At 39.9% G+C, this 11,657-nt stretch overlaps 1 protein-coding gene across 1 annotated transcript in view; it reads right to left on the bottom strand.

Moving 5' to 3' along the window:
- Positions 1-11,657, bottom strand: part of HELZ (helicase with zinc finger) — an 85,807-nt gene that overhangs the window by 62,981 nt on the left and 11,169 nt on the right. Inside the window, exons 2-4 of the mRNA XM_027890364.1 lie at positions 6,399-6,626; positions 4,614-4,650; positions 1,197-1,321 (exon numbers count right to left, since the gene is read on the bottom strand). Of these exons, the coding sequence (XP_027746165.1) occupies positions 1,197-1,321; positions 4,614-4,650; positions 6,399-6,608 (372 nt within the window). The 5' untranslated portion in view covers positions 6,609-6,626. The remainder of the gene's footprint in view (positions 1-1,196; positions 1,322-4,613; positions 4,651-6,398; positions 6,627-11,657) is intronic.

Genomic DNA, 11,657 nt, shown 5'->3' with positions numbered 1-11,657 from the left:
TCGGTTGCTGACTTTAATATTCCTACTGAAAACAACTGTGTCTAACAACCTGAAAGCTTGTAAAAACCTCTCAAACTCTGCTTTGGGATGACACTCTGGAATTCTATACAAAGCTACCTTTATTTGCACAACAGCAGCTCCAAACAAGGGCACTGTACATTCCCTGCAATAAGCCTATTTTACTGACTTTCCCTCAAGGCAAGTTTCCTTCAACCTCACCAGGAATTTTTCAGGGAAGAATTTTTTTTTCATTGGAAAACACCAGTTCACAAAGAAAAAACCCTTTTCTTTATGTAAAAATAGCCAGTGGCTGAGGATGGGGGGGGTGGGAATTCAGGATCTACACCAGACAGACAAACAGGATTCCAAAAAAACAACCTACTGATTCAGTTAAGCACCAAGAGACTGGAGACATGATCCAACTATAGGTTTTCCTAAGAGTTTCTAATGTCCCTCACACCTTCCTCTGGGTCTGCCCAGAGCTGCTCCTGCCCCTGCTCTGCCCATGATTCTGGGTTTAGCATGACCAGCAGCTCCTGGGGATGAACTGCCTATTTAATCCAGATCACAGAAGTAAAAAGAACACTATTCTTTAGAGACTTACACGTGTCCCTAATTTTCCCCACATGAGTCAGAACAGTTACTTACATGTATGGGGTTAAAAGCATCTTCACAAGTTTTAACAGTTCAAGGGGAAAGTAGAAGCTTTGAACTCAAACTTTTATCTTTGTCTGGAAATGCAAAGCTTTTTTTTTTCTTTTTTCCCCTGAAAAGCTTTTTATGTCTTACAACTTATCATGGGCCAGTTATTTAAAAAATCCAATCAGTATTTTTTTCTGTTTTAATGGCTAAAATTCCTGAAGTCCTACAAAATGGGGTCAGGTGCAACTCAGAAAAGGTCCATCTCCCAAATATGCAACTTATTTTGCATTCCCTGAGGATTCAGGGACAACAACGAAAAAAACTTTTCAAAACCCTAACGACCCTGAAAGCCTGGTAATGCAACAAGCTGGCATCCTGCTGACATATGTGTGCCCATATATTTGTCTTTTTATCCTACAAATCATTTTTTGTTGCCACCTGCCAGTGCACCGTACGCTCGGAAGTTTGTTGTTAAACACGTCTTTTAAAGAAGGGAATACAAAACTGGGTGTTTTTTTTTTTAAGTTATGCAGACTGCAGAAAAACCCACTTACCAGTGATTCCCCCATCAGTGATTTGGAAAGAACATTAGACACAATTTGCAGCTTCCCTTTGAGGTGCATGCAGCAGAGCACTGCACGGAAAGGTCCATCGCCCTTGGCCAGCCCCTCTCCCAGCACTGCAACATAAATCAGTGGCCATCAGCATCATCACACCACACAGCTGAGTCAAATAGAGAGAGTTTTCTTCACCTTTAACAGGAAAATAAAGTCTGAAGTTCGGGTTGAACCCATGGAAAGACAACTGCTGGATGTAAATTAAGTATTACTCGCTCTGGTCTAATGGTAACTTGACAACGTGTCTCGCACCGTCTCAGAAATGCTGCACATGAGCTCAAAAAAGGCTGTCATGTTTACATGCTAAAATGGACAGAAATTAAATATGGCAATGGTAGATTCAAATATCTGACACAGACACAAAGGACCTCCTCTTACAGAGAAGGTGAAAAAGAAACAGCAACCAACAAGCTCTGAGTAACACAAACATGCTCAGGAAGGTCCATTCATGCTCACAGAAAACATGCCCTGGCGTTTCCAAAAATAGCCAACCTCCTCGTGGGCAATTCCTGCTCCTTTAAAAGGCCTTTTATTCACTTCTGCTGTGAAGTGCAGGGTATAGGAAGGATTCTGTGAGAGCAGAAATGTACAGGCTCCACGTGACAGAAAACTTTCCTGATGCTTCCCAGCACTGGGTCACACGCAGACACTTTCCTCGACACTTCCAAGAGGGACGGGATTTATTTCCCAGCACAGCCGTGCTCCAGACAAGCAGGAGCAACACTTAATCACATATATTACCTGTCCAGAAAATGAAATGCCAGGCTGCTAAAAAGCTGGCAAGCTTAAGCATGTGAATTGAAAAGAAAGCTGGACAGTTGTTTGAAATTAGGGAATTATGAAACAACTCTTATCGCAGGCAACATCAACATCTGTGTTTGTACTGCTACTGGTGCAGATGCAAACAGCCCCTCTTAGTGCTAAACAGGAATTTTACATTCACCACAACTTCAGGATTACATCTTAGAATAATAAACCAGAACTCCTCACTCCACAAACGTTCACATGGTGTGAACAGAAATTGCAGGAAAGACTCCAGAAAAACCAGCCCCACGGAACATTTACATAAAAACAACTCCACATCTCTTCAAACTGCAATGGGAACTAAACCCCTGCTTAGAAAGTGCCTCCAAGATCAGTCTGAATTCACCACTCTGACGGCACTGACCACATTCCCAAAAATAGAACTGAACTTCCCAAATCAGAAGCAGCAGAGCCAGAAATAGCTCCAACGTGGCTGACAGTTTGCTATTTTCATCTCCAAGATTAGATCTGCAATTATGATATTTCATATCATTAGCTGCATCACACCACCCAGCTAACACATCCAGCTGCACATGAAAAGCTGCAACACGTTAACCAGTGCCTTTTGGTGAGGATTGGTGGAATCACTGAACAGACTGCAAATAATCCTCATTCTCAGCACGCTACAAAGAACGTGCATTTCTCCTGCTACTCCAAAAGGTACTGATCATTCAGGGTCAAATAAAACTGTGCAACACAGCAAGTCTTGTAAAAAGACTGAAAAGCAGCTCAAATAAAGCTTTGCCTATTATAAAAAAAAAGACCCTGTGCATATCAGGTGGTCTAAGACCTTTTGGGATCATAAATGCAGATACTCCCAATGTCAGATGTTGGGCTACAACTGATCATGAAGAAACACAATCAAATCATTCATTCTCATATTCATAAAAACATGGTGTGCATGTACACATATATATTTTATATATATATATATGTGAAAACATACACATAACATTTTTATATACCTACACAAATATGGCATAAATAAGCTGAAAAATGCCCTCAGTTTTAGATCTGGAAAAAATACCTACAGAAGATGCTGGTGTGATTAAACTGGGTGCTATTTCTTTGTCATTAATATAAATTTCAAAGCTGTTTTTTCCTCTGAATTTTAATAAAAAAGGTAGAGATCAGTGGTCCTGTTCCACCCACTGCTCTGCTGGTCCAGTGAGAGATGACAAGCAGTTACCATGACAGTTCCTCTGAGATCCTGACAACTGACACACATGCCAAGAAAAAGTCCCACAGCTGAATGTCACCCCTGTGACAAACCCATCAGAGCTCATCAATGAGAACACTCTTCATTAAACAGCATTTCCCTCCTACCTCCTTTAACCATCATTCAGCTTTCCATATGTCTTTTATTTGCCACCAATGAAAGACAACATTGAGGTTAGTCAGAATATTACACCCTTACAGATCAACACTTAAAAGAAGCTTTAAAAATTTTTTTTTTTTCAGGCTATTTTAGGAATGGTACTGATTAAGTGATGTTCGGCCCTTTGTAATCTGTTAAACTTTAATTTTACACCTACAGAAGGCAAGTTCTTTTTTCTCAGTCGAGTTTTATGGACCTTCACAAGCAGGTTGCAGAGCCCCACAAATTCCCCAAACTATGGCTTGACTATCAATAAAGACAAATACATTAAAAAAAAAAAAAAAAAAAAAAAAAAAAAAAAAAAAAAAAAAAAAAAAAAAAAAAAAAAAAAAAAAAAAAAAAAAAAAAAAAAAAAAAAAAAAAAAAAAAAAAAAAAAAAAAAAAAGACAATATGAAAACCACAAAGCCTGAAAGGAACAATTTAAAGATTGTCATTGCTAGCACAGGAATTTCAGAAGAGTGGGTCACAGCCTGTGTAACTAAACTGTGATCTGAAAAAATATCCTTTAATGTTCAAGAGTAGCTAAAGAACTACAAACTGAAAGGTGGGATCTACCCACCTTTTCTCTCCAAATCTCACTGACAAACTCTGTTCCAAACTCAGTAAGGAGTTCTCAGTGAATTCTGAACCACTTGCATTATACATGAACAACACAGATTAGGCAGGAGGGTTAATTCCTTTAAAAATACCCCAACTGAAGAAGGCAGGGAAATATGAAAGGCTCAGCTTCAACATGACATGTGCACATTTGGAAGCTTTAACAAATAGGAATAAATGTAAGTACATCATCTTGATTTTCTCTGAATCGAGTCCCAAATGCAAACCAAAATATCCACCATGTCCCTGGGAAAAAAGGCAGAACAATCAGCTGTTTTTATCCTCACATGAATCCTGACACTATCAGCTCGTCCTTTATGTGGGTACTAAAATATCCATTAGCCAAATAGCACCAAAGACACGTATTTGAGTTCTGGCCCTCGAGGAAGAGTTAAAAAATAGTGAGATCTCTCTTTAAGGGGAGAAAAAAAATAAATTCATAAAGCAGATACATAATTTTAACTAGGGAAAAAAACCACTGTTAGCAAACTAACAAATCTGGGCATCAGTTTTAAAAATTCAGACAACTGACTGCAATTCAAACACTAGGTAATAAAAAAAGAAATAAGCATACCATGCCTACAGTCTTCATCTGCTTGCCCATACTTTTTCTGAAAAGTAAAACATGAAAAGTTTAAAAATAGCATTATTCCAGTTAGCATAAACAACTACATGCTTGAATTACAAGTTTCTTAAAACTTTTTAGAAACCATTACCTTGTCTTTTCCTGGGTGGAACACATAAAGAACAGAAGTCAATTATAATAGAACTCATTCTTAGAATGCTGACTTTTTTTTTGATTCTCAGCAAAAGGACATTTTAAAAGAGGAACATGAATGGGCAAAGGTGTGTGTTTTATATGTTTGCAGGTGGCTCACACCACTTCGGAAAAAAAAGCACAAAACTTATTGTTTTAGCCACTGTTTGTTTTTTTAAAACTTGCACTTAAGATGGTTGTGTTGAATTTTTTTAAGGTATGTATTTTACTCTGTATTATCAGTGGTGATTTTTAAAGATTATTTCATTTAGTAAAACAAGAGGGAAAATTTGGAATTTTTTTTTCCTCTTTCCCTTTTAAGCCTTTACATACCTATATAACTCATGTCTTCAGCAGGAAGGGTTTGATTACAAGTACTTTTCCAAAATTCCTGCGATAATATCACTATGATGAACATCCAGATAGGAGCCTCACAGGCTTTTCAAAGAGTGATATCAGAAATGCATTAAATACTCTAAAACACCAACCTGCATATTGGTTTATGTGAATAACTGAGAAGTCAACTCTGTAGTAACACAACTTCCAGTAGGAAAACCAGCCTTAGTTATTTCTGAATCTCTTCCCTGAGGAGCCTGTTAATTTAAGAGCTTCCCCAAATCTTGTTTTGCACACTCAGTTATCCAATTTATTTAAAGAGTGCTTAAAAACACTCCCTCATCACATGGGCAAGACTCATCTTAAAGCTGCCCAGAAAGATTTTAGGACTTGGCCAAACTTCTCTCCCACCTGGGTTGAAACTGCTCACACTCAACAAGTGAAGATTTGGGGTGGACAAGGCCCCTGGAAATCTGCAATAACATTTCCAGACAGGTAAGAAAAAGCTTTTTTCTTAAGCACTCTAAAGTCCTTTCCTTAAGGAAACTGTAGCTCTGATGCTTTAAAGGAAGGACAGGAATTTGGCAATGGGAAAACCTGTAATTCAGGGTTGTGCCTCTTCTTGCCTTGCATTGACAAACCTCTCCAACACCCCAGTGTTCATATTTCCAGTAAAAATCTGCCAGAATCTAAAAGTTATATGTTTCACCAGCTATGCTCTAGCCTAGCACTGCAAAGCAAGTAGAGGATCAATAATTAAAAGAATAATGTTAGATCTATGCAAATGTTGCTAAATTGGGTATCAAGCACCAGCTACCCGGATTTGGGCATTTCTTAACTTTGTTTTTTAAGTGTTTATATTTGCAGGAACTTTAATTTCATGTTCTTTAAAGCTCAGGTAATTTGGTATGTAATTCAGCATAGCATGCAAACGCAATACCCTAAACCTCAGATACTTTTGCCTTCCTGGAATATATTTAAAAAAAAATGTTTAAAGTCTTTTTTTTTTTCTGTGATTGAAACCCAAACTGATATTTTTTCTTCGTTTGTTTAGAGAACTGTGATTGAGACCCACACTAAGCAGTTCCAATCCTGAAAAATAAACACATCAAGGAAAAACTACAAGAGAGAAGCCTCGTGTGTGCCTTAACAAGAGGGATTCTGCGGCAAACCCCCACGCCAATCCCAGGAAAACTTGGAATTTTCATTCAAATCTCGACGATGCACGTGATTGTTCACTAGATACTATGAAAGAGTCACACTCACAAGTTGTAAAAAGGAAGCAATTCTATACAGCAGAGTCTCGATTTTGATGCGGTCGATTTGTGCCTGGCAGGGCTCCGGGAGCTGAGCGGGGGGGAACTGGCTGAGGGCAAGGAGAGCCTCTGTGCAATGCTTCACTGCCACTTCATAATCCTGCTGCTTAAGGGATTCACATGCTTGTTCACATGACTTCTCTGGTCTTCTGTCTGCCATGACTCAGGGACAGAAATCCTAGAGCGGGGCAGAGGGGATGATAAAACGTGGGTTAGCTGGGTGATGGCACTGCCGACTTGCCAACCAACTGCCACTCCCGCCTCGAGGTGCTGCATCCATCACATCCCCCTCGTGCTGTGCCACTCACATTTCCTGTCCCAAGCTCCTCCTCGCTAACTCCTCTCTTCCCAGCCTTTCCTCCTCCTCTCCCAGCTCCGGGTTCCCATGCTAATTCCAGGAGGTATTTAAGCCCACGGCTGATTTTAAGGATGTAATTGTGGTTCCAAATGTTCGAGCCAGCCTGGGTTTAAACACTCAGAGAAGGCTTTTGGGTCTTGAATGGCAACACGAGCTTTGCTTTGGAAGGAACACAACTCACCCCCCACCTGCTCTGCCCCCAAGCCATGTACTCCACAACACTTTTCCAGACTTCTCTCCTACACTCAGGAGAAGGAGCCACTTTCCCTGGGTGAAGCCCGATGGAGATGGACAAAGAGGAAGGACAAAGCCCAGGAGATCACCAGCAAAGCAACCCCTTGTCTCTGCCTTTGGCTGGTTTATTTACATTTACATCCGAGAAAACCTAGATACCCCTGGCACACCAACACAACTTCTTAGATCATTTTAAAGTAAATATTTGGGGGGATTGAGTTATAATAAAAATCCGTATACAGACAGATACATCTGCCAATAAACTGAGACAAATGGTTATCCGCATCTGAACCACCAGGAGGAAAGCAAAGCACTCCCACAATCCCTACCCACATTCTCCCTTCATTAACATAACATTTAAATACATGACACACCTCCCTAGAGACACTGCCCTTTAAAGCTGACTTCACAAAAAAGTGTTAACTGAAAGAGGAAAAAAATGTAAGAGCTCTCCCCTTTGCTTTTAGCAAGCAGCAGACTATCAGTGTTTGTGATTGCAGATCTTCTGTTACAATTAGCTCACATGACTATCTTAGTCCACTTCAAAAATTCACTTCTGAAAGCTTCCTTCATACTTGATATTTTCAGATTTGCAACCAAAGGTGAAGTAACTTCAAGAATTTAATCTGGAAATCCAATAAATGCATTTTCCTCATATGAAAAATAATCCACTCTCCCACTTTTCCCATTAACACAGGCCAACACACAGGAGAAACATAAACAAGACTTTTCAGCATAGCGTTCTATGTGTTCCCTTTCATTCTCAAAATTTCATTATCAAAATAAGAACATAAAGGAATATTGATTTTTCAAGACAATTTTTACTTAAACCCCCTTCCCTTTTACAACACTAATATAAAAACTTATGTACAACAATATCTTCCCAAAAGTGAAGGAACACGAGCAGGAATACTGTGCAGTTATTCTGGTTCAAATCTGTGACATGTGCCTCTTTCTTAATAACAGCCTTGCAAAATATTACCTCATTCATCCACATATTTCTTTTTCTGCTAAAAATAAGCCCCCACTTTCAACCAAAATAGGAATAGGCAAGTAGGTTTTGCATTTCCATACATGTGAGTAAATCCATTCATTAGGTAATTCTGTGACAGATTCAGCTGGATCACTTGAGCACATAATTTCAATTATATAAATGTTAGGTATTCTTCAGCTGTGTATGCAAGGATCCTTTGTACATACAACTAAAAATTACACTGGCTTCCACTTCACTAACATTTGAGGCCACAGTGTATTTTACAGATCTGGGATTTGCTTCCACAGCAATACAACAGTTAATTGATGTTTTTCTCATGTACATTTTGTTTTCCTCCTGAGGGACCGAAAATAGAGGACTCCATGAACTCTGCTGTAATTTTGATTTCCTCACTTCCTGGCTGACATATAACCAAAAATTCCTTTGACCAAAAGCCTGAGCAGAGCTTCTGTGTGTTTATTCCCAAAGAACTGATTAAACACAGATCCCATCCTAACTGACCTGGCCAGCCCCCCTGACAGGCAGCTGAAAGCTTCATTACCCAGCCCTTCTTCTCCAGCACGTAAAAGGCAAAGATGGGACTTTCTCAACTGCCTCTTGGAGGTCTTTCCCAAACTTAAAACAGTCACAGAATCATTAACAGCCAAGGGATGGAGACACTTCTTAAAAAGAAATTTCTCCTTTCAGTTCCGTACTTTCAAAAATTTCAGATGTAAAACTGGAATTTCTAAATTTACTCTAACAGTAGAATTTATTACAGATTAAGAATTGAAAGCTGAAGTATCACAAGGTCTGCACCCTATTCCCAACTCTCCTTGCAAAACTGAGCAAATTATTTCTGCACTTCACTTCTGCCTATAAAACTGAAATTAAAATAATAAACACATAACAGAATAGATGTCAGGAGTATTCATTTTCTCAGTGTGGCCTGGAGAGCCACATTCCAGAAGAGTTCTAAATTTAAATTTGAGAAACAATTTATTGTAATAGCAAAGTTTAATACATCTGCAAAATACTGGGGAAACAGTAAACAGGCATGTTCCCACTATCTGAAGTTGCACAACTGAAATAAGTGGTCAAATCTAAGAAAACATATATCTAAAGATATCATCTGGCATCATACTTTGTACCTCCAAAAAACTCCTCCCATTAAGGAGAAGAAAACTTCCTGATCTTGCATTTCTTTGAAGGCCAAGTTGTGCTCATCTTATCTTCCCCAAAACATCATTTCAAATGTCTGGTTCGTTCCAACTGCTGCAACTTAAACTTTGGTGGTTTTTTCAAAAGCTGGGAGGGATTTATTTTTTTTCCCCTCTACAATTAATGATTTTCAGGCTCCATATTCCCAACGAGCATTTCACCTTCTTGCCAAGGGGATTTTTGTAAGCAAACATGAAAAGAGCCACTAAAATCCGATCTCCAAATAAAACTGCACATTCCCCCTCTGGAGCTGGGAAAGGCAGAAGGGGCAGCTTGAGGAGGAAGAGTGATAAACAACGTGATCTCCAGTCATTTATTCCCAAGTAAACACTCCCCCTGCTTGGTGCACAGGAGGCTTTGAAGAACTACTCCAGTCTGATGAGTCCAACTTCAAATTAAAAATCACTGTAGGAGGAGAGAACATCATGAACCAAAATTCTAGTGTTTCACGGCAGTTTAACTCATGACTGTGCACTTCCAAACCTCACAGCTTACTGATGTGTCTGATGGAATCAAAGGGTCCACACACCAAGATAACGATAAGTCGAAGCATGTGACAGTTCCCCCAAAAATTTCAAACATATGCTTTTTTAAATCACTGTAAAGCATCAAGCCAGATAACTCTCGCTGTACTTCATAAACAAACAGATTAGAGGGCACAATGCTGTTCCTATTAATGTTACTGGCAAAATTCCCAATGTCTGCCAAGACAGAAGGATCAGATCCAAGGTCTCGCATGCCAAGCTGACAAACAGTAGACAAGTCAGTAAATATTTGCATATTTTAACCAAACATTAGCATCTCTTGTAAAGATTTATGCTAAAGCAATGATGTTCAACTTGCAGTCCTACAGCGAGGCTGGTAGGAATTTACTGTCAATTGAACTGGCTTCAAGAGCCATATCCTGGGAATCGCATGGGGAGGCAAATGAATGAGCCCCAATTGCCATGGGGAACAGGCAGGGGAAGAGCATCTCCAGCTGCCTCCCCTTACAACCCCCAGCCCTTCCAACAGCTCTGCAGGGAGAGAGAAGCACCAGATATCCCCTGCCAAAGCCACTGAGCCGTGTCCTCCTGTTCCCAGCCCGCTGTCCTGCGGGAAAGCAGAGCGGCCGATGGATCTGCCCTTCCCCTGCCTATCGGGGTCAGGCTGGCACGGGCTCAGAGCAGGACAGGAATTCCACTCGTCCTGCCCCTCTCTACACAAATGTGTTTCCCAAGCCTTGGGGATTTTTCAGCTGGCCACCAAACGGGGCAGAAGTTTTAAACATGAAATAAATTCAGGCAACCCTCGAGAAAAGACAGCTGGTTTATCAGAACTGCCCAGCAATTCCTTTTAAGAGCAAGAAGAGACCCACTAGATTTATTTACGAGGCTGGTTGCTCTGTCCTCCCCCAGTAACTTCTGAACTTCAAGTCAATTGGAAGTGAATTTCCCAGAAGTCTGAAGGGTCTCGAAGATGCTTCAGGTTTCATGAAAAATGTGTAACAAGACAGATAACAGACCCAGGGAAAGGTTAAGTTATAATTCAGCCTCTTATGGATACCAAGACATCAGCTACCCCATCAATCACTGCCACGTGCTGCCATTTACCTTTGCTGGAGCAAAGGATCACCAGGGAAAGGAAAGCCTTATTTATTTTTCTTGCCATAAACCGCATTCATCACCTTCACTGCCCAAGGACCCATCCAGGTTTCCCTAAAGAAGAGTTTCCAAACTTTTTAGGCTACAGACATGAGCAATACACAACACATTGCTTTCTAAAAGTTGCTACTGGTAAACAATTCACAATTTGAACAATTCACACACGAAGGCCTCAAAATTCTCTGTTATTTCCATAACACAGAAATACAACATTTGGGAAAGCACCAAGTTGGTATGGCTGCAATCCCTGTGCCTGAATAGCTCCCCTCTCACTCAAAATTATCAGGACAAGACTGACAAGTTTACACAGGTACGGGAAGATCTGGGTTTGTTCAATAATCTGAATTAATTTACTGAGGACACTGCACAATCAAGAACTTGGCTACTGTGAACATGCCAATGTTACAGTTAAAAATGATGGGTCATTGGAACTCAACTATCAAGACTCTGCAAACAAACTGCATTTGTCAGCACACACTAAAATAGGGAATAATACATCTGTCCACTCTTACAGGTGCTCTGGCACCTCTTGTGATTCCATCTTAAGGCAGTCTTGCACCTCTACATGTTAATTGCTTTTCTGGTACTACAACATACCACTTAAGCACCTTTAGATGAATGAAATAAAATTAAATATCTATTTATTTTCCTCACCTATTGTGATAAAATAAACCAATCTTTGCCTTAAGACAAAAAAATAATACCAAACCCCAAACCCATTTTATTCAAGCCTCCAGGAAGGAATAAAATAGAGCTGCACAAAAGACAGAAGAGACTTAC

The sequence above is a fragment of the Empidonax traillii genome, unplaced genomic scaffold (genome assembly GCF_003031625.1).
Source record: "Empidonax traillii isolate 1590-97213 ecotype Southwest subspecies unplaced genomic scaffold, ASM303162v1 scaffold286:size1162393, whole genome shotgun sequence".
Lineage (NCBI taxonomy): Eukaryota > Metazoa > Chordata > Aves > Passeriformes > Tyrannidae > Empidonax > Empidonax traillii.
The sequence above is the reverse complement of the archived record's forward strand: the minus strand, read 5'-3'. Positions and strand labels throughout refer to the sequence as shown.